The 27,101-nt window shown below is 43.5% G+C and overlaps 1 protein-coding gene and 1 long non-coding RNA gene across 7 annotated transcripts; one reads left to right on the top strand and one right to left on the bottom strand.

Moving 5' to 3' along the window:
- The first annotated feature begins 1,856 nt into the window (after positions 1-1,856).
- On the top strand, positions 1,857-27,101 carry LOC118360347 (ATP-dependent 6-phosphofructokinase, muscle type). 2 transcript variants are annotated; one of them, XM_052482527.1, is made up of 22 exons: positions 1,857-2,040; positions 3,635-3,708; positions 3,987-4,064; positions 4,619-4,808; positions 6,651-6,816; positions 11,383-11,536; positions 11,709-11,804; positions 17,207-17,299; positions 17,510-17,635; positions 17,849-17,913; positions 18,043-18,106; positions 18,225-18,371; positions 18,839-18,909; positions 19,091-19,178; positions 19,468-19,620; positions 22,735-22,899; positions 23,312-23,373; positions 23,537-23,648; positions 23,789-23,888; positions 24,408-24,513; positions 24,932-25,085; positions 27,029-27,101. In XM_052482527.1, the coding sequence occupies exons 1-22, from the start codon at positions 1,959-1,961 to the stop codon at positions 27,029-27,031; spliced, it is 2,349 nt and encodes a 782-aa protein (XP_052338487.1). In that variant the 5' UTR covers positions 1,857-1,958; the 3' UTR covers positions 27,032-27,101. The 2 variants fall into 2 exon arrangements, with proteins under 2 accessions (XP_052338487.1, XP_052338486.1); XM_052482526.1 differs by having other exon boundaries at positions 24,932-27,101.
- LOC127912549 (uncharacterized) lies at positions 19,634-21,390 on the bottom strand. 5 transcript variants are annotated; one of them, XR_008083236.1, is made up of 5 exons: positions 21,249-21,390; positions 20,705-20,942; positions 20,093-20,296; positions 19,923-19,990; positions 19,634-19,820 (listed from the first exon to the last, which is right to left on the bottom strand). It is a non-coding gene; the product is annotated as an uncharacterized LOC127912549 (long non-coding RNA). The 5 variants fall into 5 exon arrangements; XR_008083239.1 differs by having other exon boundaries at positions 19,634-19,990; positions 20,705-20,840; positions 20,875-20,908; XR_008083235.1 differs by having other exon boundaries at positions 19,634-19,990.

Below are 27,101 nucleotides of genomic sequence, written 5' to 3'. Positions count from 1 at the left end.
TAACTGGGCTATACCGCATAACAGATGAATACCCTGGCCTGTGCTACCACTTCTGAAGAAGAGCGAGACAAGGGTCGCGTTCCAGACATCACACATCAGACACCTGTAAAGTAGTCACGCGACACACATTTACCAATTATTTAATGTTACGTCATCTACGTTGCAGTCATATATTGATTCAGTTAGTAGCATGTAAAGCACAACAAAAGTATTTGGGAGATTTAGTGTGCGACTGCAATGTAGAACGCGACCTGTCGCGCATACCATTGGCTTTGGCAACTGTTCCGCTTGGCATGTTAAAAGATTTCGTGTGTCTTCATCTGAACTTTTCTGCCCCACAACCTCATAACAGATTACAATTTATAATGTGTGTCTACGGGTGATTGACAAATAACTTTAACATTCCCTGAAATTCTACTTGGGCCATACTCAAATTAAAGTATCTGTCTAGTGAAAATCTCACTTTTAATAGTGTATATTATGTTAACTCATCCTCATAATGTCGTCATAGACTCGTCCTATACTTGTATTTGTGGCCAAAGCATAAATTGGAGAGAAAAAGCGTTCAAACTATTTTTTTTAAACGTGTATGTCAAACTGGGCCCCGTTCCCCAAAAGCATCTTAAGGCTACGTTCATTGTTAGAGGTCTACTCGCATGAATATTTTTAATGGCTGGTATACCGCCCACACATTATGTCGTTGGGGTATGCCCACACCATTCCAACGCATAAAGGCATACTTAATTAAAACATTTTTGGAAGGAAAACAATTTCATGCATATTGTAATTAATTATAGGTCATATTTAACAGAAATCTGGAAACACTGGACAGTTACTTTAAAGACAGTGTTTTCAGGAAGCAAGTCATCTCTTACCACAGCCACTGTATCTCTGACACTGGGGGTGGTGGAGACCAGCAAGACTATAGTATATGTAACACATACTGGATGAGGAACACATGATGATCGCGTAAGCAATTCTCTACTGCTGGTTATCTGAAATGTACCCTGTCTGTTTCTGAAGCAGCAGGTTCATTAAAGGACACGAAGACGGGGTAGAGATGACCCAGCACACTGTCTGTGGCCCGTGTCTTTTGATTGCCACATTCATGCAGGTGGGCTTGTCTATCCCAGTCCCAGATCTGTTTGTGTGTCTTGCCAACTCCTAGGCTACGGCCATTGTCGTCACTTTGATATGCATAAGCCTGGTCCCGATGTCAATTTTGACTTAATGGTGGCTTACAGTTTCTATGTTATCATGGTTTTCTCATATCATCTGTGCTGGGTGTACCAAAACATAACAGACATGCAGTCTACTAGCAGTATCCTGATGTGGGTAGAGTCTCATTTGTTATTTCTTTTTGAACACAGGGACCCTTCAAGGTCTCTGGTCTCAGAGATGAATGTATTATAATTTATTAGTTTTAAATGTTCACATTTGAATCCCTCAAGCATGTTTAAATGTAGCCTACATTCTATCATATGTTCTGTTACTGTGCCCTCTAGGAGGTGACAGTCACTGTGATGTATATTTAGTTCAGTCATGAGGTGTGTGTGTGTGGATCTGTTTAACTATACTTGTGGGGACCAGAAGAGTAAACAAACTAAAATTGACCAACTGGAGACATTTTTCAGTCCTCGCAAGGTCAAATGTTATGTATAGAGGGTAAACGTTAGGGTTATAGGAGAGGAGCTAGGGTTAGGAATAGGTTAGGTGTGAGGGAAAGTAGGATTTTGAATGGGACTGAATTGTGTGGTCAGTTAAACAAGGCTGTGTGTGTGTGTGTGTGCGTGTTTGAGAGAGATTCGGGGGCAGGGCTATGGGGCAGTGTCCTTATAAAGCCAGTGACCTTACCATTCTCTCTTGAGAAACAGGGTAGCAGCCATAGCAGCCAATCTATCCTTTTCCTTTCCTTCCTTAGTGCCACCACCTAGTTGGTGTGGAGCCCCGTGGACACCATGTCACATACAAGCATGGATCCAACCAAGATGGGCATCGGCCGGTCTATAGCCGTGCTGACGTCTGGTGGTGATGCCCAAGGTAAGAAGTGTGTGTGACGTCAGAGAGGCAGTGTGTGTGCCTGTAACTGTTTTGTGTGCCTGTAACTGTGTGTGGAGGTTTTTGTGTGTGTCAGTGTTAGTACTGCAATAGTCTGGGTTTGACTGTGAGGACCTCCAGCTCTGTAGGTGAAATCAAATCATCACAGTTTATATTAACTCAACACCCCGAGTTGAATTATTGAGTTAGGGCTGGAGTTATCTCTGAAGAACATCCAAAGCAAGCTAAAAGCAGCCAAAGAATATTTGGGCAACTGAGCGATCACTTATGCCAGTTAGATTCTGGAATTATGTGTCTTCATGATCACTTAGTCCCAGAGGCCAGGTGTCAGGAGTTGATGAATGTCTTTAGCTTTTAGGTTTATCTTTACTGTGGTTGGCAGGGCAGTGAGGACAACGTGATGAGTACAGCGTGATAGCTTTCCTGAACCCTTAGAGCCACAGGACTTTTTAGGCTGACACCCGATATAGATAACTTAACTTCCCAACTTGACCAGGATCTCAAATTGGCAATATCTACACAAACATTGTTGACCTGCATCTTTCCCTAGCAGAGTACACTTCTTATCTTCAAGTTGCATAACTTATGCTTCAAATTTGTGTACTACTCCATGATTGTTGAGAGACATAAAAGTAGAGTAAAATGAGACTGTAGTTTACTGGCAATGTCATATAACTACATTTCAGTAGTGCTGACTGTGTTTATACTTTAAATTCACATAATACCTTAGCTGGCCCACCAGTAAATACCATTACATTATATTTATTTGGACAGATCTCTACTAAGTTGTTGCAAGAGACATTGCCAGTGCGGCTAGGTATAGGGTGTAGTGGCTATTAAACATTATTATTATGACTGATGTTTGTCTAGCTGTTTCATCATTGTAAATAAGCATTTGTTCTTTAACTGACTTGCCTAGTTAAATAAAGGTTCAATAAAAAAATAAAAAATGAAAACCATTGCTAGATATATGATTCCAAATGTGTCCCATAACCTTTTCTCTGAGCCACTTATCTCCCGCCTTTTCTCCGTCCGTCTCCCCCTCTAATTTGGTGTTAATTTTAGACCCTCTGACCTTTTTTTGTGGAACGTCACGGTATGAAGGATTTGGCCACGCTCTTCTCTCAGCTGCTCTACTGTAACAAGAGAAGGTCCCGTACCATGCTTGTCTACCAACCAACCAATCACAACACGCACCCGCACATCTTGGCCTTTAGTGTTCTGAACATGGAGAGAAGATAGTGTACAGTCTACAGATCTGTTTACAGACACGACACCTCTCTATTCCAATTCTGAAAATAAGTTTATGAGCCATTTTGGAAGTGTCAGGCGGATGTTGTAGCCAAAATACTCTTGAGCACAAAACACAAATGTCAAGGGACTTGATACACATTAAATATGTTTTACGCCATAACTACTGTACTGCCACTGTGAGATGTGGCCCTGTGTATGTCGCAGTTTGGCTTTGACAAGCAGCTCGTTATTGTGCAGTGCACTTTATAACTTGTTATAAGCATGTATACGCCTTCAGTCAATCCTGTAAACCCATGTTTGTCTGTCTCTCTGTGACTATCAGGTATGAACGCGGCCGTGAGGGCCACAGTCAGAGTTGGTATCTACACCGGAGCCAAGGTCTACTTTGTTCATGAGGTAAAGTCATACAGTAGAATCACAGTTCTGTTATCCAAGTTTATTCACTCGATAATGTGTTGCCTATATCATTGCTGATCACCCATAGAGGCCTCTTACTATCCATTTGATCCTGATTACCATTGTGATTTATCTGACTGAAGTTTTAAGAAATACCCCCCCAAATGGATTCTATCACAACCCACATTGAGGGAGAAGTTGTGTGGCTGCAGTAGCATGGTGTTGTCTCCCATTTCAGATGATAATGGAGTTTGTATTTGTGTTGATGATGTGTGCAGGGTTACCAGGGTCTGGTGGATGGAGGAGACAACATCAAACTGGCCACCTGGGAGAGTGTGTCCATGATGCTGCAACTGGTGAGTCCTGTTATCACACACTCACAAGCACTGATGCCAATACAGTACACAACTGTCATAAGCTGTCATTGTCTAGAGAGGGTATTACAGTAAATGAATGACAAGAAACCAAGAGTACTGGTTTATTTTAATATTAGAGACCGATACATACACACAACCAAATGTGTTCATAGATGGATAGACAATGCCTACTGTAACTAAGGGAGAGCAGGGGTCGGCTCCAGTAATACACGCTGACCTCCACGTACACAGGGTGTTTAAGTTGAGTTTGGATGTGGCCAGACACCATGGAAAGATCCCAGCAGGGTGTGATTACAGAGCTGCCTCTCTTTCATGATGGCCTGACATATTCTCAGTGCTCAAACCGACCTAGAGTTGAGCTGCAGACAAGATGCAAGATTCGCATGCATCACTAAAGATCACGTTTAGAAAAGTTTAAAAACACTGTTGTTTCGGCCATCTGGTTCTTCAATGACTTTTAACAGGCTCCACCAAATTGCAGTCCACAACTTTGTCCATTATTTCTTCTAATTCTATGAGTCTCTCTCTACCAGGGTGGCACAGTCATCGGCAGTGCCCGCTGCATGGACTTCAGAGCCAGGGAGGGCCGCATGAAGGCTGCCCTGAACCTGGTCAAGCTGGGCATCACCAACCTGTGTGTGATTGGGGGTGACGGTAGCTTGACTGGAGCTAACCAGTTCAGGAAGGAGTGGGCCTCTCTGCTGGTCGACCTGGTCAAAGCCGGTAAGACTGAGCCCCCGAACCCCGGGAACCATAGGAAAGCCCTAAGAACTTTTAGTGTATTCCAGACATGGGTTCAAATAGTATTTGTTTTCTTCCAAAATTCTTTGAGCGTTTCATTGAGTCTGCCTGGAGGGCCAAATTGGCAAGTTTGCATTTTTTAGGCTATTCCATTGGTTCCATGGTGCCAGGAAAACTCAATCAAGCACAATGAAAGTATTTGGGTGGTCCTTCTGTGGCACAGTTGATAGAGCATGGTGCTTGTAACGCCAGGGTAGTGGGTTCGATTCCCGGGACCACCCATACGTAGAATGTATGCACACATGACTGTAAGTCGCTTTGGATAAAAGCGTCTGCTAAATGGCATATATATATAAAGAAAACATAGAGTTGAAGTCGGAAGTTTACATACACTTAGGTTGGAGTCATTAAAACTCGTTTTTCAACCACTCCACAAATTTTTTGTTAACAAACTATAGTTTTGGCAAGTCGGTTAGGACATCTACTTTGTGCATGACACAAGTCATTTTTACAGCAATTGTTTACAGACAGATTATTTAACTTATAATTCACTGTATCACAATTCCAGTGGGTCAAAAGCTTACATACACTAAGTTGACTGTGCTTTTAAACAGTGGAAAATTCCAGAAAATTATGTCATGGCTTTAGAAGCTTCTGATAGGCTAATTGATATAATTTGAGTCAATTGAAGGTGTACCTGTGGATGTATTTCAAGGCCTACCTTCAAACTCATCTTTGCTTGACATCATGGGAAAATCAAAAGAAATCAGCCAAGACCTCAGAAAATAAATTGTAGACCTCCATAAGTCTGGTTCATCCTTGGGAGCAATTTCCAAACACCTGAAGGTACCACGTTCATATGTACAAACAATAGTACACAAGTATGAACTGCTCTAAAACCGCCATAAAAAAATCCAGACTACGGTTTGCAACTGCACATGGGGACAAAGATCATACTTTTTGGAGAAATGTCCTCTGGTCTGATGAAACAAAAAATAGAACTGTTTGGCCATAATGACCATTGTTATGTTTGGAGGAAAAAAGGGGAGGCTTGCAAGCCAAATAACACCATCCCAACCGTGAGGCACGGGGGTGGCAGCATATGTTGTGGTGGTGCTTTGCTGCAGGAGGGACTGGTGCACTTCACAAAATAGATGGCATCATGAGGTAGGAAAATTATGTGGATATATTGAAGCAACATCTCAAGACATCAGTCAAGCATACTTCCAAAGTTGTGGAAAAATGGCTTAAGGGCAACAAAGTCAAGGTATTGGAGTGGCCATCACAAAGCTCTGACCTCAAACCTGTAGAAAATGTGTGGGCAGAACTGAAAAAGCATGTGCGAGCAAGGAGGCCTACAAACCTGACTCAGTTACACCAGCTTTGTCAGGAGGAATGGGCCAAAATTCACCCAACTTATTGTGGGAAGCTTGTGGAAGGCTACCCAAAACGTTTGACCCAAGTTAAACAATTTAAAGGCAATGCTACCAAATACTAATTGAGTGCATGTAAACTTCTGACCTACTGGGAATGTGATGAAAGACATAAAAGCTGAAATAATTCATTCTCTCTACTATTATTCTGACATTTCACATTCTCAAAATAAAGTGGTGATCCTAACTGACCTTAGACAGGGAATTTGTACTTGGATTAAATGTCAGGAATTGTGAAAACTGAGTTTAAATGTATTTGGTGTGGTGTAGGTAAACTTCTGACTTCAACCGTATACGATTTAAGCCCAGGTCTGGTTACATTGGTGAAACGGCTGCTGTGTTTGACTGACAGTGTATGACTGACTACTTTGTTACCATGCTTGGTCTCCAGGTAAAATTACAGATGACGAGGCCCGGAAATCGTGCCACCTGAACATCGTAGGCATGGTAGGTTCTATCGACAACGACTTCTGTGGGACAGACATGACCATCGGGACTGACTCTGCTCTGCACCGCATCATAGAGGTGGTGGATGCCATCACCACTACCGCACAGAGGTGAGGAGAGGTCATCACTGTCACGCAAATGTGCAACTGTGCGCACACAACACAAGCAGACACACACACAGTTGATGGGCTTAATTACTGGAAGTAACAACTTGGACACACTCCATAAACGGCAGCCTGACACACACACATGCGCAATCTAGTGCTAAGCGATTAGTGCTTTTTAAAGGTTGGTTGGGTTTCAGTTGGATTATTTGACAAAATACTCATGGTTTTCGATTTCCGTTGCAATCATTTTTTCAAACACTAAATGCATGATGAAACAATGACAAAATGATTTGAGATCTTTTTCAATTGCTAAAACATAGAAAATATTCCATTGTCTCTGTCAGGTGCATTGGGTATGAATCAATAGAAAAAGATGAAATTACTATGAAATAATGAAATATTTCAGTTGTGTATATAACTTTTTTTATTTGATGACTTCATTTTTTTGTATTCCTTATAGTCATCATCTCATCTCTGCTAAGGCAGTAGCAGCCAGCCAGCCAGACATTCATCTAATGTTATCTCTGTACTGTTAGTCATCATCTCATCTCTGCTAAGGCAGTAGCAGCCAGCCAGCCAGACATCCATCTAATGTTATCTCTGTACTGTTAGTCATCATCTCATCTCTGCTAAGGCAGTAGCAGCCAGCCAGCCAGACATCCATCTAACGTTATCTCTGTACTGTTAGTCATCATCTCATCTCTGCTAAGGCAGTAGCAGCCAGCCAGCCAGACATCCATCTAATGTTATCTCTGTACTGTTAGTCATCATCTCATCTCTGCTAAGGCAGTAGCAGCCAGCCAGCCAGACATCCATCTAATGTTATCTCTGTACTGTTAGTCATCATCTCATCTCTGCTAAGGCAGTAGCAGCCAGCCAGCCAGACATCCATCTAACGTTATCTCTGTACTGTTAGTCATCATCTCATCTCTGCTAAGGCAGTAGCAGCCAGCCAGCCAGACATCCATCTAACGTTATCTCTGTACTGTTAGTCATCATCTCATCTCTGCTAAGGCAGTAGCAGCCAGCCAGCCAGACATCCATCTAACGTTATCTCTGTACTGTTAGTCATCATCTCATCTCTGCTAAGGCAGTAGCAGCCAGCCAGCCAGACATCCATCTAATGTTATCTCTGTACTGTTAGTCATCATCTCATCTCTGCTAAGGCAGTAGCAGCCAGCCAGCCAGACATCCATCTAACGTTATCTCTGTACTGTTAGTCATCATCTCATCTCTGCTAAGGCAGTAGCAGCCAGCCAGCCAGACATCCATCTAACGTTATCTCTGTACTGTTAGTCATCATCTCATCTCTGCTAAGGCAGTAGCAGCCAGCCAGCCAGACATCCATCTAACGTTATCTCTGTACTGTTAGTCATCATCTCATCTCTGCTAAGGCAGTAGCAGCCAGCCATCTAACGTTATCTCTGTACTGTTAGTCATCATCTCATCTCTGCTAAGGCAGTAGCAGCCAGCCAGCCAGACATCCATCTAACGTTATCTCTGTACTGTTAGTCATCATCTCATCTCTGCTAAGGCAGTAGCAGCCAGCCAGCCAGACATCCATCTAATGTTATCTCTGTACTGTTAGTCATCATCTCATCTCTGCTAAGGCAGTAGCAGCCAGCCAGCCAGACATCCATCTAACGTTATCTCTGTACTGTTAGTCATCATCTCATCTCTGCTAAGGCAGTAGCAGCCAGCCAGCCAGACATCCATCTAACGTTATCTCTGTACTGTTAGTCATCATCTCATCTCTGCTAAGGCAGTAGCAGCCAGCCAGCCAGACATCCATCTAACGTTATCTCTGTACTGTTAGTCATCATCTCATCTCTGCTAAGGCAGTAGCAGCCAGCCAGCCAGACATCCATCTAACGTTATCTCTGTACTGTTAGTCATCATCTCATCTCTGCTAAGGCAGTAGCAGCCAGCCAGACATCCATCTAACGTTATCTCTGTACTGTTAGTCATCATCTCATCTCTGCTAAGGCAGTAGCAGCCAGCCAGCCAGACATCCATCTAACGTTATCTCTGTACTGTTAGTCATCATCTCATCTCTGCTAAGGCAGTAGCAGCCAGCCAGCCAGACATCCATCTAACGTTATCTCTGTACTGTTAGTCATCATCTCATCTCTGCTAAGGCAGTAGCAGCCAGCCAGCCAGACATCCATCTAACATTATCTCTGTACTGTTAGTCTGGCCCCCAATGGTGGAACAAACTCCCTCACGACGCCAGGACAGCGGAGTCAATCACCACCTTCCGGAGACACCTGAAACCCCACCTCTTTAAGGAATATCTAGGATAGGATAAGTAATCCTTCTCACCCCCCTAAAAGATTTAGATGCACTATTGTAAAGTGGCTGTTCCACTGGATGTCATAAGGTGAATGCACCAATTTGTAAGTCCCTCTGGATAAGAGCGTCTGCTAAATGACTTAAATGTAAATGTAAATCTCATCTCTGCTAAGGCAGTAGCAGCCAGCCAGCCAGACATCCATCTAACGTTATCTCTGTACTGTTAGTCATCATCTCATCTCTGCTAAGGCAGTAGCAGCCAGCCAGCCAGACATCCATCTAACGTTATCTCTGTACTGTTAGTCATCATCTCATCTCTGCTAAGGCAGTAGCAGCCAGCCAGCCAGACATCCATCTAACGTTATCTCTGTACTGTTAGTCATCATCTCATCTCTGCTGAGGCAGTAGCAGCCAGCCAGACATCCATCTAATGTTATCTCTGTACTGTTAGTCATCATGTGGTCCTTCTGTAGCACAGTTGGTAGAGCATGGCGCTTGTAACGCCAGGGTAGTGGGTTCGATTCCCGGGACCACCCATACGTAGAATGTATGCACACATGACTGTAAGTCGCTTTGGATAAAAGCGTCTGCTAAATGGCATATATTATTATATATTATCATCTCATCTCTGCTAAGGCAGTAGCAGCCAGCCAGCCAGACATCTAACGTTATCTCTGTACTGTTAGTCATCCTATTTATGCTGCAGAGCTGTCTGACTAAATCCTTTGACCTGTTATTCAAAGTAGATCAGCCAAGGCATACTTTCACGAACTGCCTCTATCCCTCTCATTGTTCTGTTGTGTACATTCCTCTCTCATGCGGTCTGTGTGTATCTAACCTAATTCAGCAGGCATAAGAGTGTATCCGTCTCTGTTCCAGCCGGAAAGAACAGGGGCAATGGATTATGGTCATGGTAGTTAATTACCATGTTTCTGCACTGAACTAGGTTGAATATTTGCTTAATGAAAACTACAACTCCTTTCTTTGATTTCTTTCGTGAATGATTTGATTTCTCTCTAGAGCAAATGACACCGTTGGGCTCACAAAAAACCCCAGAACTAAACGGAATTCAAATACTTGAACTTACACTACAGGTCAAAAAATGTATTTTCTAAATTGTAGAATAATAGTGAAGACATCAAAACTATGAAATAACACAGTAACCAAAAAAGTGTTAAACAAAGCATATTTTATATTTGATGTTCTTCAAATAGCCACCCTTTGCCTTGATGACAGCTTTGCACACTCTTGGCATTCTATCAACCAGCTTCACCTGTCTTGAAGGAGCTCCCACATATGCTGAGCACTTGTTGGCTGCTTTTCCTTCACTCTGCGGTCCAACTCATCCCAAACCATCTCAATTTGTTTGAGGTCTGGTGATTGTGGAGACCAGATCATCTGATGCAGCACTCCATCACTCTCCTTGGTCAAATAGCTCTTACACAGCCTAGAGGTGTGTGTTGGATCATTGTCCCGTTGAAAAACAAATCATAGTCCCACTAAGCGCAAATCAGATGGGATTGCATATCGCTGCAGAATGCAGTGGTTGCCATGCTGGTTAAGTGTGCTTTGAATTCTAAATAAATGACAAATGTCCATTGCTCGTGTTTATTGGCCCAAGCAAGTCTCTTCTTCTTATTGGTGTCCATTAGTAGTGGTTTCTTTGCAGGAATTTGACCATGAAGGCCTGTTTCACACAGTCACCTCTGAACAGTTGATGTGGAGATGTGTCTGTTACTTGAACTCTGTGAAACATTTATTTGGGCTGCAATTTCTGAGGCTTGCAACTGTAATGAACTTATTCTCTGCAGCAGAGCTAACTCTGGGTCTTCCATTCCTGTGGCGGTCCTCTTGGGAGACAGTTTCATCATAGCTCTTGATGGTTTATGCGACTGCAATTGAAAAAACGTTCAAAGTTCTTGAAGTTTTCCGTATTGACTGACCTTCATGTCTTAAAGTTATGATGGACTGTCATTTGTCTTTGCTTATTTGAGCTGTTCTTGCCATAATATGGACTACATGATTCAATATGTACTATTTCTTAGTTTTGATGTCTTCACTATTATTCTCCAATGTAGAAAATAGTAAAAAATAAAGAAAAACCTTTTGAATGAGTAGCTCTTCAAAAACATTTATTTTTATGTCTTTGTTTACTAACAACAACAAAAAATACATTTTGGTTAATAACTCAGCACTATGTCGCTCACACACCCTGTTTCAGATTTCTCCTCTGAACCTGGTTTATAACAAAGATGGTTATTCTGTTGTTCTCCTCAGTCACCAGAGGACCTTCATCCTGGAGGTGATGGGTAGACACTGTGGCTACCTGGCCCTGGTGACTGCTCTGGCCTGCGGTGCTGACTGGGTGTTCATCCCAGAGATGCCCCCAGATGAGGGATGGGAGGGGCATCTGTGCAGAAGACTGGCTGATGTAGGTTTACATGCACAGACAGACTGACTTCTGACCTGAATGATTCATTTATCCATATTGAATTACTTTTTAAACACACCACATTACAACAGAATTTTTAATCCCACTCATCGGTTTCCATCGTTGGTACCTAATCATCAGGCTGACATCTTGTGTCTTTGGTCTCTGACAGCAACGAGCAAGAGGATCTCGTCTGAATGTGATTATTGTGGCTGAGGGAGCCATGGACAGAGCTGGAAACCCCATTAGCTCTGAAGACATCAAGAAGGCAAGCTCTCCCTCATATTACTGTATCTTGCGGTTGAAATGAGTTTGTTTGCTTGTTATTTTAGGACCTCTTTTAGTGTTGCTCCATCCACCAACCGGCGACCAGTCTTGGGGATTCAAATCAAAGTTAATTGGTCACGTACACAGATTTTCAGGTGTTTTTAACAGCTGCAGAGAAATGCTTATGTTTCTAGCTCCAAAAGTGCAGTAGAATGTCTCGCAAATACAATACAATTCCCGCAAAAAAGTATTTAGTCAGCCACCAATTGTGCAAGCTCTCCCACTTAAAAATATTAGAGAGGCCTGTAATTTTCAGCATAGGTACACTTCAACTATGACAGACAAAATGAGAAAAAAAATCCAGAAAATCACATTGTAGGATTTTTAATGAATTCATTTGCAAATTATGGTGGAAATAAGTATTTGGTCAATAACAAAAGTTTATCTCAATACTTTGTTATATAACCTTTGTTGGCGATGACAGAGGTCAAACGTTTTCTGTAAGTCTTCACAAGGTTTTCACACACTGTTGCTGGTATTTTGGCCCATTCCTCCATGCAGATCTCCTCTAGAGCAGTGATGTTTTTGGGTTGTTGCTGGGCAACATGGACTTTCAACTCCCTCCAAAGATTTTCTATGGGGTTGAGATCTGGAGACTGGCTAGGCCACTCCAGGACCTTGAAATGCTTCTTACGAAGCCACTCCTTCGTTGCCCGGGCGGTGTGTTTGGGATCATTGTCATGCTGAAAGACCCAGCCACGTTTCATCTTTAATGCCCTTGCTGATGGAAGGAGGTTTTCAGTCAAATTCTCACGATACATGGCCCCATTCATTCTTTACTTTACACGGATCAGTCGTTCTGGTCCCTTTGCAGAAAAACAGCCCCAAAGCATGATGTTTCCATCCCCATGCTTCACAGTAGGTATGGTGTTCTTTGGATGCAACTCAGCATTCTTTGTCCTCCAAACACGACGAGTTGAGTTTTTACCAAAAAGTTCTATTTTGGTTTCATCTGACCATATGACATTCTCCCAATCTTCTTCTGGATCACCCAAATGCTCTCTAGCAAACTTCAGACGGGCCTGGACATGTACTGGCTTAAGCAGGGGGACACGTCTGGCACTGCAGGATTTGAGTCCCTGGCTGCGTAGTGTGTTACTGATGGTAGGCTTTGTTACTTTGGTCCCAGCTCTCTGCAGGTCGTTCACTAGGTCCCCCCGTGTGGTTCTGGGATTTTTGCTCACCGTTCTTGTGATCATTTTGACCCCACAGGTTGAGATTTTGCGTGGAGCCCCAGATCAAGGGAGATTATCAGTGGTCTTGTATGTCTTCCATTTCCTAATAATTGCTCCCACAGTTGATTTCTTCAAACCAAGCTGCTTACCTATTGCAGATTCAGTATTCCCAACCTGGTGCAGGTCTACAATTTTGTTTCTGGTGTCCTTTGACAGCTCTTTGGTCTTGGTCATTGTGGAGTTTGGAGTGTGACTGTTTGATGTTGTGGACAGGTGTCTTTTATACTGATAACAAGTTCAAACAGGTGCCATTAATACAGGTAACGAGTGGAGGACAGAGGAGCCTCTTAAAGAAGAAGTTACAGGTCTGTGAGAGCCAGGAATCGTGCTTGTTTGTAGGTGACCAAATACTTATTTTCCACTATAATTTGCACATTAGTTAATTAAAAATCCTACAATGGGATTTTCTGGATTTTTCCCCCTCATTTTGTCTGTCATAGTTGAAGTGTACCTATGATGAAAATGACAGGCCTCATATTTCTCAGTGGGAGAACTTGCACAATTGGTGGCTGACTAAATACTTTTTTGCCCCACTGTAACAATCCACGGAGATATATTAGAGTGAGCATGTGTGAGAATCCAGAATATAAATACGTGATGTGTATAGACAGTATATAATTTGGAAAAGGAAATGGTACATACAGTAATAGTATTAGGATGAGAACAGTTGCTGCTGCTCCCGTTTCAACTGTTCTGCCTGCGGCTATGCAACCCTGACCAGTTCACCGGACGTGCTACCTGTCCCAGACCTGCTGTTCTCAACTCTCTAGAGACAAAAGGAGCGGTAGAGATACTCTGAATGATCGGCTATGATAAGCCAACTGACATTTACTCCTGAGGTGCTGACCTGTTGCACCATCGACAATTATTTGACCCTGCTGGTCATCTATGAGCATTTGAACATCTTGGCCGTTCTATTATAATCTCCACCCGGCACAGCCAGAAGAAGACTGACCACCCCTCATAGCCTGGTTCCTCTCTAGGTTTCTTCCTATGTTTTGGCCTTTCTAGGGAGTTTTTCCTAACCACCGTGCTTCTACACCTGCATTGCTTGCTGTTTGGGGTTTTAGGCTGGGTTTCAGTACAGCACTTTGAGATATCAGTTGATGTAAGAAGGGCTTTATAAATACATTTGATTTGATTTGCCTTTGGAAAGTATCAGACCCCTTCACTTTTTCAACATTTTGTTACGTTACAAAATATTCTCTCTAACAAAGTAATTCCAATCTTGCTACTAGAAAGCCAGAACTATAACTTGATTCACTACAGGGTGTGAAAGTGTCATAAAACTGGCCAAGCCCCCCATCTCTCTGTCGTTCATTTGCCAAGCTGATCTGAGGCCTTGGATCCTCGACCAGGAGAGTCATGACACTCCAGAGATGTTCGATCAGGTTCAAGTCTGGGCTCTGGCTGGGCCACTCAATGACATTCAGAGACTTGTCCCGAAGCCACTCCTGTGTTGTCTTTGCTGTGTGCTCAAGGTTGTTGTCCTGTTGGAAGATTAACCTTCTCTCCAGTCTGAGGTCCTGAGCACTCTGGAGCAGGTTTTTATCAGGGATCTCTCTGTAGTTTGCTCGGTTCATCTTTCCCTCGATCCTGACTAGTCTCCCAGTCCCTGCCACTGAAAAACATCCCCACAGCATAAAGCTGCCACCACCATGCTTCACCGTAGGGATGGTGCCAGGTTTCCTCCAGATGTGACGCTTGGCATTCAGGCCAAAGAGTTCAATCTTGGTTTCATTAGACCAGAGAATCTTGTTTATCATGGTCTGAGAGTCCTTTAGGTGCATTTTGGCAAACTCGAAGCGGGCTGTCATGTGCCTTTTACTGAGGAGTGGCTTCCGTCTGTCCACTGTACCACTGGTGGAGTGCTGCAGAGATGGTTGTCCTTCTGGAAGGTTCTCCCATCTCTACAGAGGAACTCTGGAGCTCGGACATAGTGACCGAGTTCTTGGTTACCTCCCTGACCAATGCTCTTCTCCCTCGATTGCTCAGTTTGGCCAGGCGACCAGTCTTGGGGATTCCAAACCTCTTCCATTTAAGAATGATGGAGGCCACTGTGTTCTTGGGACCTTTCAATACTGCAGCAATGTTTTGGTACCCTTCCTCAGATCTGTGCCACGACACAATCCTGTCTCGGAGCTCTACAGGCAATTCATTTGACCTCGTGGCTTGGTTTTTGCTCTGACATGTTCTGTCAACTATGGGACCTTTTATAAATTGGTGTGCCTTTCCAAATCATGTCCAATCAACTGAATTTACCACACGTGGACTCCAATCAAGTAGAAACATCTCAAGGATGATCAATGGAAACTGATCACCTGAGCTAAATTTCGAGTCTCATAGCAAAGGGTCTGAAAACTCATCTAAATAAGGTATTTCTGTTTTTTATTTTGAATAAATTTAGCTAAAATGTCATCTGTTTTCATCTTTGGGGAGTGTTGTGTGTAGATTGATTATGAATTTTATTTTATTTCATCCATTTTAGAGTAAGGCTGTAATGTAACAAATTTGGAAAAAGTTAAGGGGTTTGAATACTTTCCGAATGCACTGTACATACACAGTGAGTAAACAACAGTATATAAACTGAATATGAGGTGACCAGCGTTCACTGACTATACATGTGGCATTAGTCTCACGGTGCAGGGCTGAGTGTCTGGCAGGTAGCCAGTTAGTGATGGCTGTTCAACAGTCTGATGGCCTGGTATAGAAGCAGTTTCTTGGTCTCTCGTCCCGGCTCTGATGCACCTGTACCGTCTCTGTCTGCTAGGTGGTAGCAGAGTGAACATACCGTGGCTTCAGTGGCTGAGTTCCTTAATGATCTTCTTGGGCAGGCAGCGTGCCCCCGGTGATGTATTAGGCTGACCGCACCACCCTCTAGAGAGCCATGCGGTTGAAGGTGGTGCAGTTGCCGTAACAGGGCGGTGTTGCAGCCCGGCAGAATGCTGTCAATGGTGCATCTGTCAAAGTTTGTGAAGGGCTAGGTGTGTGACTGTTAAAACGTTTGATTGAAATTTGGAGCCTTAACGTTAAGAAACATTCCTAACCATAAAACAATATTTTTTATTACAATTTTTACATAGATGCAGAAAATAAACAGCGTAGTGGGTCAATTTCTGCAACAACTAAAAGTTTTCAGGTCCTCAGTGATGTGCACGCCAAGGAACTTGAAGCTTTTGACCCTCTCCACTGCTCCCTGTTGATGTGGATGGCTTTTCCTGGTACCACTCCGCCAGGGCTCTAACCTCCTCCCCTGTAGGCTGTCTCGTTGTTGTTGGTAATCAGGCCTACCACTAATGTCGTCAGCAAATTTGATGATTGAGTTAGTCATGGGTGAACAGGGAGTATAGGAGGGGTCTGAGCACACACCTCTGTTGGGCCCCTGTGTTGAGGATCAGCGTGGCATAGGTGTTGTTGCCTAACCTCACCACCTGGGGTCGGTACGTCAGGAAGTCTAGGACCCTGTTGCACAGGGCAGAGTTCAGACCCAGGGCCCTGAGCATAGTGATGAGCTTGGAGGGCACTATGGTGTTGAAGGCTGAGCTGTAGTCGATGATCAGCATTCTCACATAGGTATCCCTTTTGTCCAGGTGGGATAGGGCAGTGTGCTGTGCAACGGCGATAGCGTCGTCCGCAGATCTGTTGGGGCGGTATGCAAATTGTAGTGGGTCTAGGGTGTTGGGTAAGGTGGAGGTGATATGATCCTTGACTAGCCTTTTAAAGCACTTCATGATGACAGAAGTGAGTGCTACGGGGCGATAGTTATTTAGTTCAATTACCCTAGCTTGCTTGGGTACAGGAACAATGGTGGATATCTTGAAGCAAGTGGGGACAAAAGCCTGGGATAGGGAGAGGTTGAATATGTCCGTAAACACTCCAGCATCAAGAAGGCAACACACAAAAAGATGGCTTTGACAACAACTGGAAGACACACAAGATGCTAGCCCACAACAACCCTCCAGATACCAAGGGGGGACAACGGCTACACAATTAACACATGAAATATTACTTAAAAGACTATAAAACTGACAGAACAATGTGTCAGCATATTTTAGCCTTAAACTGCCGGTTGTTAACAGCTCTTTGTGTGTGCTTCTTACATTTGTAGCTGGTGGAGAAGAATTTGGGCTTTGACACCCGTACCACTGTCCTGGGACACGTGCAGAGAGGCGGCACTCCCTCAGCCTTCGACAGAATCCTGGTAGGTCTCTCTCTCTCTGTCTCTGTGCGTATGAGCATGTCTAAATGTGTGATGTGTGTGTGTGTTCTCCCTCCTCCCCATGGCAGCAGGATGGGTGTGGAGGTGGTCCTGGCTCTGTTGGTGTGTCTTTGTGTGTATCTAGCTACGGTGTGTCGTGATTGTGTTTGACCGTGATGTGTGTGTCTAACCCTGGTGTGTGTTCTCCCCTAGGGCAGCAGAATGGGTGTGGAGGCTGTGATGGCCCTGTTGGAGGCCACTCCAGAGACCCCGGCCTGTGTGGTCAGTCTGTCCGGTAACCAGGCCGTCAGGCTGCCCCTCATGGAGTGTGTCCAAGTGGTCAGTATCAGTCACTAAGCCACATCAACTGTTGTATGTGTGCCATTCAAATGGGTTCATCATAGATCTGAGCACTTTTGCTGTCATTTCAACAAGAATTGAATTGACTACTAAAGGGTTTTGACTATTATATGGCAGAGAAAATCAATGACATGGACTGAGATGGCAGATGATTCAACTTCTATGTAAATTTGCATCAATGATCCCCCCCAGACTAAGGATGTGACTACTGCCATGGCTGAGAAGAGATGGGAGGATGCTATCAAGCTCAGAGGAAAGTAAGAACACTAGCCTACTTTTACCACTCTTACAATGGCTTCACTATTACTGAAACTACTCACTCGGATGTCACATATGAACTTTATCGCAGTCTACTAACACATCACTGTTTTGTTGGCCGTGTCCAGGAGCTTTGAAAACAACTGGAACACATACAAGATGCTGGCCCACATCAACCCTCCAGATACCAAGGTGGGGAACAACAGCTACATAATGAACACATGAGTTTAGTTAAATTAGTCACGACTCTAGCACTGACAGCAATGTGTCACCATTCTCTTCTTGTCACCTCTCCTCTCCTCCTCTTCAGAGCAACATTAACGTGGCTATAGTAAACATTGGTGCTCCATGTGCTGGTATGAATGCTGCTGTGCGTTCTGCAGTGAGGATCGGCATCATTCAGGGACACAACATGTTGGCCGTTCATGACGGGTTCGAGGGTCTCGCTCAAGGAAAGGTGTGTACACCCTACGCACTACACATTGCGTACTAGGCAGAGCCCATTCCTCTCAGCCAAAACTCCTCTTTTTATCAGGGCCCATATTCATAAAGCGTCTCAGAGTAGGAGTGCTGACCTAGGATCAGGTCCCTTTTGTCCATGAAACATCTAAAAGGCTCAACTGATCCTAGATCAACACTCTTGGATGCTTTGTGTGTACAGATCCAGGTCATCTCTAATCTAAATATAGAATAAGTGTGGCCTGGTACCAGAAGAGGCTGGTAGGAGGAGCTATAGGAGGACAGTATCAAACATATGGAAACCACATGTTTGACTCCGTTCCATGTATTCCATTCTAGTCATTATAATGAGCCTGTCCTCCTATATCTCATCCCAGCAGCCTCCTCTGCCTGGTACAGTAACTCTTGTCCAGTGAATCTGGAAACCTCACTCCCTTGACCCCTTGACTTTGTTGTCTTCCACAGATTGAGCCTATCACCTGGACTGGAGTGTCAGGCTGGACTGGAAAGGGGGGCTCTGAGTTGGGCACCAAGAGGTACTACTCAGAATGATTATTAGGATGCAGGATGAATACAGTGCAATAGTTTGTGTTGTCAGCAGGAGTGGAACTGAGGGGCACACAAAACTCATTTTGACATGTAAAATCATTTTTGGGGCAGTGATACGGTAAATCGCTGATATTTCACACTACTAACTAAATCGTCCTTTATTTGAAGAGTCCTTCCTTCTGAGTACATTGAGGAAATCAGCTTGACTATCGCTAAGTTCAATATCCACTCTCTGGTGATTATTGGAGGGTTCGAGGTAAGAGTCAGAAGATTATCTCATCACATGCATGTCTTCTTTAATGTGTGGCTGTCTTATGTCAATGTTCTAAAAGTAGGTCAGTCATCATGGATAAGATCATTTGAAGAATGACTCAAATGTAAATGTAATGTCTATGTGGGATCTCACATGTAACTACAAAAGACACATACGCCCAGTACCTCAGTAGTATAACCCCTGCTGCTCTTCTCCCTCTTTCTCGCATCTCCTTCCCTCCCCTTTTCCCTCCCCTTTTTCCTCTCCTCTCTCCTCCTGTTCCCTCTCCCAGGCGTATATGGGTGGTCTGGAGCTGGTGCAGGGCAGAGATAAGTATGAAGAGCTGTGCATTCCCATGGTGGTCATCCCCGCCACTGTCTCCAACAACGTCCCCGGCTCAGACTTCAGTATCGGAGCTGACACAGCCCTCAACACCATCACCTCGGTCAGTACTGTAATACATCAACACCATCGCCTCGGTCTGTACCGTAATACATCAACACCATCGCCTCGGTCAGTACTGTAATACATCAACACCATCGCCTCGGTCAGTACCGTAATACATCAACACCATCGCCTCGGTCAGTACTGTAATACATCAACACCATCGCCTCGGTCAGTACTGTAATACATCAACACCATCGCCTCGGTCAGTACTGTAATACATCAACACCATCGCCTCGGTCAGTACTGTAATACATCAACACCATCGCCTCGGTCAGTACCGTAATACATCAACACCATCACCTCGGTTAGTACTGTAATACATCAACACCATCGCCTTGGTCAGTACCGTAATACATCAACACCATCACCTCGGTTAGTACTGTAATAGATCAACACCATCGCCTCGGTCAGTACCGTAATACATCAACACCATCGCCTCGGTCAGTACTGTAATACATCAACACCATCACCTCGGTTAGTACTGTAATACATCAACACCATCGCCTCGGTCAGTACCGTAATACATCAACACCATCGCCTCGGTCAGTACTGTAATACATCAACACCATCGCCTCGGTCAGTACTGTAATACATCAACACCATCGCCTCGGTCAGTACTGTAATACATCAACACCATCGCCTCGGTCAGTACCGTAATACATCAACACCATCACCTCGGTCAGTACCGTAATACATCAACAGCATTGCCTCGGTCAGTACCGTAATACATCAACACCATGGCCTCGGTCAGTACTGTAATACATCAACACCATCGCCTCGGTCAGTACCGTAATACATCAACACCATCGCCTCGGTCAGTACTGTAATACATCAACACCATCGCCTCGGTCAGTACTGTAATACATCAACACCATCGCCTCGGTCAGTACTGTAATACATCAACACCATCGCCTCGGTCAGTACTGTAATACATCAACACCATCGCCTCGGTCAGTACTGTAATACATCAACACCATCGCCTCGGTCAGTACCGTAATACATCAACACCATCACCTCGGTTAGTACTGTAATACATCAACACCATCGCCTCGGTCAGTACCGTAATACATCAACATCATCACCTCGGTCAGTACCGTAATACATCAACACCATCGCCTCGGTCAGTACCGTAATACATCAACACCATCGCCTCGGTCAGTACTGTAATACATCAACATCATCACCTCGGTCAGTACCGTAATACATCAACACCATCGCCTCGGTCAGTACCGTAATACATCAACACCATCACCTCGGTCAGTACTGTAATACATCAACACCATCGCCTCGGTCAGTACTGTAATACATCAACACCATCGCCTCGGTCAGTACCGTAATACATCAACACCATAGCCTCGGTCAGTACTGTAATACATCAACACCATCGCCTCGGTCAGTACTGTAATACATCAACACCATCGCCTCGGTCAGTACTGTAATACATCAACACCATAGCCTCGGTCGGTACCGTAATACATCAACACCATCGCCTCGGTCAGTACTGTAATACATCAACACCATCGCCTCGGTCAGTACTGTAATACATCAACACCATCGCCTCGGTCAGTACTGTAATACATCAACACCATCGCCTCGGTCAGTACCGTAATACATCAACACAATCACCTCGGTTAGTACTGTAATACATCAACACCACCGCCTCGGTCGGTACCGTAATACATCATTATCGTGATCAGAAATGTAACATATCAACACCATAACTGTGGTCAGTACCGTAATACATGAACACACCATCACCATAAGTAACACCAACACCTGGATCATGTTCAGTAGGGTGAAAACATTTTAAACTGGAACAGGGAGGTGCTGCTGTCCCTGAAATTGTCCCATAAAAACAAAGATGTTAATGGCCTTGCTCAATAACAGTTAGGGCACATGGTCTACTCTAAACCATAACCTCCATATTCTGAATGTGAGCATTGAGTGGTTGGAAATCCCGCTCAGCAGCTCCTGCGCTCCATTTCAAATAGGTTACATGTCATATTAACCGCATATAAACAGTCTATATAGGTCAGGAGCCAGACAGGGAGCCTAAGAAGGAACGAAAATGAATTATTTAGGCTGTAGTATTTCAATTATTTCAAGGCTCTAGCCTACAAAGAAAAACATTGTGAAGCATTGACGAGTGCAACTGTAGGCTGGTAGGGACATAAAGTGCACAGCATTTAAACAACATTTTGTTGTATTAAATCATTATAGTCTATAAATTACGCATATAGGCTGTGACTTACTCAGAATTAAATACAAATGAAATGAAAAATGACTTATTATTGCCTTTTGAATTCATTTTTAGTCTGTGACTTCAGTCACATGCGATGGGAGAGTATCCTCTCAACACTTGCAGAGCCACTGGGGATGATAAACACTCTCTTGGCCACTCTTGCCAGGCTAGGCAGAGATGCAGAGTTAATTTTTTATTTTTCTATAGGTAGGCCTAAAAGTTTTTAGGCAAAATAACCCGATCAAAACGGAAAGCTCATTGAACGTGGGAATATGCCAGGCCTATTGGGACAAAATATATTATGGCCTATTGTATAGAAAATAGACCAAAAAGGAACGAAACGTTTAAGAGATCTGATTTTTCGTTTAGAAATACTTTGCTACAATGACCACCTCTATCGGCCTCGTTCCTTTCTTTTAGCATGTGCACGTAGTAAGTACACCATCATGTTTTCAGTATACATGTCTTTTCAGATTCCACTATGATTCTTTAGTTGTGGACTCATCACCACACTCACCACACTCCCTCTCTTGCTCTTGGTCCTCATCTTTGTAAGTCACCTTGATTTAGCACCTGTGTTCTATCAGTTTCTTTATGAAAATATTTAGCGAACTCCATGACAGTAGATAAAGCAAGGGGCTATAGCAGCACACAAGTAGACTACTAATTAATGCTGGCACGGGCATACCCTGAGCTCGTGAAGTGAGCGCTACTTGGAGCGAAATTGGAGCGGGCGAGAAGGCTCCACGCTCCAGTGACAAATTGGGCAAGCTCCACTCCTCGTGCCGCTCAGCTCACATACTCTGATGCTGTAAAACTGTCAGTCTCCACTTCTTAACCCGTCTCCTCTCTTATTCCCTGTCCCCTCAGACCTGTGACAGGATCAAGCAGTCAGCAGCAGGCACCAAGCGTCGCGTGTTCATCATTGAGACCGCAGGAGGGTACTGTGGTTACCTGGCTACCATGGCAGGTCTGGCTGCTGGGGCTGATGCTGCATACATCTATGAGGACAAATTTGGTATTAGAGACCTGGAGGTGAGCTGAAGCAGGATAAACACTTTCTTGCAGTTTTTTTCTCTCTCTCTCTCTCTCTCTCTCTCTCTCTATCTCTCTATCTATATATATATATATATATATATATATATATATATCTCTATATATCTCTCTCTATCTATCATGACATGGAGAGCTTTAGACACATACATAGACGACACCAGTCTGTCAGCTTGTGAAAATCTTTGGGCCAGTTTCCGGACACAGATTAAGCTTAGTCATGAACACTATTCCTGGAGAGGCGCTGTCCGTGGAGAATCTTCGTTGAACATACTTTCTAGTCCAGGACTAGGCTTAAGTTTCTCCTCTACATAAAAGTATGCATGGTACAAACTGGCCTCTATATAGTTTACAAGGTACAAAGGTGTGCTGACCGACGGGCTCTGGTTTACAGATGAACGTAGAGCATCTCGTGCAGAAGATGAAGACAGACGTGAAGAGAGGTTTGATTCTCAGGTGGGGTTCATTCAAGCATTCCCTCATTCATTTCATTATCTACCATTCTTGTACCTTTCCCAAAAACCCCAAACTGCCATGCCACTTCAACAGTGTATATACACATTACATTCATGTTAAGAACGGTATCTGCACACCTTTTGATTATTCCTCTGTGTGTCAGGAATGAGAACTGCAATGCCAACTACACCACAGACTTTATCTTCGCCCTCTACTCTGAGGAGGGCAAGGGCATCTTTGACTGCCGCAAGAACGTTCTGGGACACATGCAACAGGTCTGTTAACAGTGACAAGGCCGCATCCCCAAATGGCACCCTATTAGAAGTAGTAGAAGAGTGTCCCTAATATTATAGCTTTTCCAGAACATACAGCACGTCGACTTCAGATGCAGTAATACAACCTTCCCTCTCCCCAGGGCGGCACCCCAACACCTTTCGACCGGAACTTTGGCACCAAGATGGGTTCCAAGGCTGTTTTGTGGATAACAGAGAAACTCAAGGAGGTCTATAGACACGGTAAGACAGACAGGCTGTGGGATGTCTCCAATTAGACCATGTGTCTTAATGGCAATTGTAATGTACACATACGTAGAAGATAGGATATAAAAAATAAATGTGTCCATTGATAGTACATTTTGTGTCTGTTGTATCCCTGGGTTTAATCTCGGAAGCACAGAACTAAAATCTTGCATAATTGCGTCAGATGCTTGATTAAGCTCTGGGGGCAGACATCTTAGAAAATATACTAGAATGAGGAGCTGAAGCACGATGGTAGCTCCACCCCCCTCTCGCTGCATAATTCGGGCAAGTCTATGGGCCAAATGTCCCCTCTTCCAAAATTTGAAAGCCTGTGAAATCGTAATTTGTCCAAATGATCAGTGATGTAGAAAATCTGACAGACAGATGCTACGATACCATCCTCTGTTACGTGCGTTTGTCCATGTGAGATAACCCCTGCTTATACCTCACAAATTCATATACTTGTTTTTAATTCTCTGTCTCTGTCTCAGTTAATCTTCTTCTCCTTTTCTCCAGGTCGTATCTTCGCTAACACCCCAGACTCTGCCTGTGTGCTGGGCATGAAGAAGAGAGCACTGACGTTCCAGCCTCTTGCTGAGCTGAAGGAACAGACAGACTTTGTGTAAGATCCTTTAAATCATACATATTTTCAAAAATAAAATCTATGACGCTTAACTTGAAAGTGGCAGTTGCTGATTATTCTATAATAATATAATATTTGCCATTAAGCAGACACTTTTATCCTAAATGACTTAGTCATGTGTGCATCCATTTGACATATGGGTGGTCCTGGGAATTGAACCCCCTACTGTGTCATTACAAGCGCCATACCGTACCAACTGAGCTACAAAGGACCACTTTTTATATTGGCCTTGTCCAGAAATGAACCCTAGCACCTGTTATCACCATATTGCTATCCAATCCTTTCAGATCTCCACAAGTGTCTAGAGGTAAGGGCTAGTGGTTGTTCCTGGACAGGGCCAAAATATCCCTAACGTTCCTATTAATGCTTCTCTACCCCCCTCTGCTGTCCTGTCCAGGCACCGCATCCCCAAAACATCGTGGTGGCTGAAACTGAGGCCAATCATGAAGATCCTTGCTAAATACAACATCAGCCTGGACACATCTGAGCATGCCCACATGGAGCATGTTATCAAAAAGAGGGTGTCGATGCCAGCGCCACTGATGAAGAAGGCATGTCCTCCCACTAAACACGAGGAGGAAGAGTAATTGTTCTGTGTTACATGTATGTCAGTGGAGGGCTGGTGGGAGGAGCTATAGGAGGATGGGCTCATTGTAATGGCTGGAATGGAATAAATGGAACAATATCAAACACAAATATATGGAAACCATATGTTTGACTCCATTACCTTTTTTCCATTCCAGCCACTACAATGAGGAATCCTCCTATAGCTCCTCCCACCAGCCGCCTCTGATGTATGTCTATATCAGGGTTCAACCAACAGGCCAATTGGAGCAGCCCACCAAATAGTTAGGAAAAATACATGCACTTCCCAAATTGTTTAAAGTCAGTATTGTGGGTTCATTTCATCACTGTTTTGATTGTGACTGCCCCATTGTGCTCTTTTTGGGACAAGTGTGGGGGGGACTCCTCTTGCTAAATCAATGTCAGATTGGATATCCAAATATTTTGGATATTTGGTAACAATTAGACTGGGAAAATGTTAGTTAAATTGAGGTGAGTGCTCGTGATAATCTTTATTCTAGTTTGCTCATATTCGCTGATTAGAACATTTTGCAAGAATGTTATGTGGCCTAACAAGTGTATTTTGCTCTTCACTCGGTAGTAGCCTGTGATACACCCGACCTAATGCCTGTGACTTTACTGATAAATCAATATGGTTTTGTTTCACTGAATTTATGTCTGTATATTGCTTAAATGATCTCTGGCTGGGCAAGTGGAGGTGGTTCATTTATTTGTTAGCTCATCCATCACTGATCAGAAACATTTAGCAAGCAATAGCCTAAATAATGTATTTTTGCTCGACCCACCTCGTAGTAGCCTTGCATAATCAATCCATCAACCTGTGAGCGCACGTTATGTCTTAATTTAGCCTACAAAAATATAATCAATCAATAATTCATGCCATTAGACAGCAAACGAGTCATTAATACCTTTAAATACAACCAAGCGTTTTATTATTATGTAGGACTAAAAGACTGGGCCGATCGCGGTTGGATTCGGGCTGAGAATGAGCACTCTGCAGACTGTCAAGTATCACACACACCAAGCTCCCGGCTACTATCAAATCCACATTGACATTACCCCTAGTTAGTCACAACTGGCTTAAAACCCAAACGTAACAATATCTGTCAATACATTTCCCGCAATATTGCCCCTGTATGTCTGTGTGGTGTGCCTGTTTGCCTATCATTCACTTCGTATACCAGTTAGCGGAAATAACAATTGTCTTCTCGGTAGACAGACAACCCCAAACCTAATCATTTTAATGTCAACTGAAAACCAGGTTTACCTGGCAGAATTATATCATGATTATTTGTACCGATTGGGTGGGCGTTTGTTTTGCAAACTGGTATGACATATGCAGTTGCAAAAACATTGCTAAACCAGCAAGTTCCTCTCTCGCAAAATGTGCATTTAAAGTGGTATTACACTCAAATCAGAATTGATTTTTTTTCCAGGCCGAAAGATGGTATTCTGGTGTGATTTAAGCATTGACATTGATTCAGAACATAACATTGCATTGTTTCTCTATGAATAATTGTAATTCTGAGTTAAATAAAAATACATCCCAAACCACAAAAAATAAAACTGAGAGAACAGAATTTGGGAAAATACAAGGAGTGCATGTTTCAAAGCTAGGAAAGCAATTGTGAGTAGCTCACATGATTTAACAGTAGCTCTCATGCCAGAAAAGGTTGGAGACCCCTGGCATATGGAGAAGGAAGTGGTGCATGAAAGGGAAGAGTAATTTTTTTAATGTTACATGAATGTCTGTTTTGCATGTTTGTTTCTGTTTTAATGAATCATCTGACTCATTAACTAAACAAGAGCTACATTCTTTCTTACTGTTGTCTTCTTTTTGGACTTGCATATCCTCTTCTTTTTGATCTTCTCAAACATTTTTCCTTGCACCTTTTTATTTCTCAACCAGTGAACCCTGTGTGTGCTGCCCTGATCTGGAAACCCGTTTTACTGCTTCAAGAATTAAACACGTTACGATTTTG

The sequence above is a fragment of the Oncorhynchus keta genome, chromosome 27 (assembly GCF_023373465.1).
Source record: "Oncorhynchus keta strain PuntledgeMale-10-30-2019 chromosome 27, Oket_V2, whole genome shotgun sequence".
Taxonomy (NCBI): Eukaryota; Metazoa; Chordata; class Actinopteri; order Salmoniformes; family Salmonidae; genus Oncorhynchus; species Oncorhynchus keta.
The sequence above is the reverse complement of the archived record's forward strand: the minus strand, read 5'-3'. Positions and strand labels throughout refer to the sequence as shown.

Coding starts and splice junctions, on each gene's coding strand:
- LOC118360347 (XM_052482526.1), top strand. CDS start 1,959: ATGTCACATACAAGCATGGATCCAACCAAGATGGGCATCGGCCGGTCT. Junction 19,179..19,467: donor TGATTATTGGAGGGTTCGAG/GTAAGAGTCAGA, acceptor TCCCTCTCCCAG/GCGTATATGGGTGGTCTGGA. Junction 22,900..23,311: donor TTGGTATTAGAGACCTGGAG/GTGAGCTGAAGC, acceptor TCTGGTTTACAG/ATGAACGTAGAGCATCTCGT.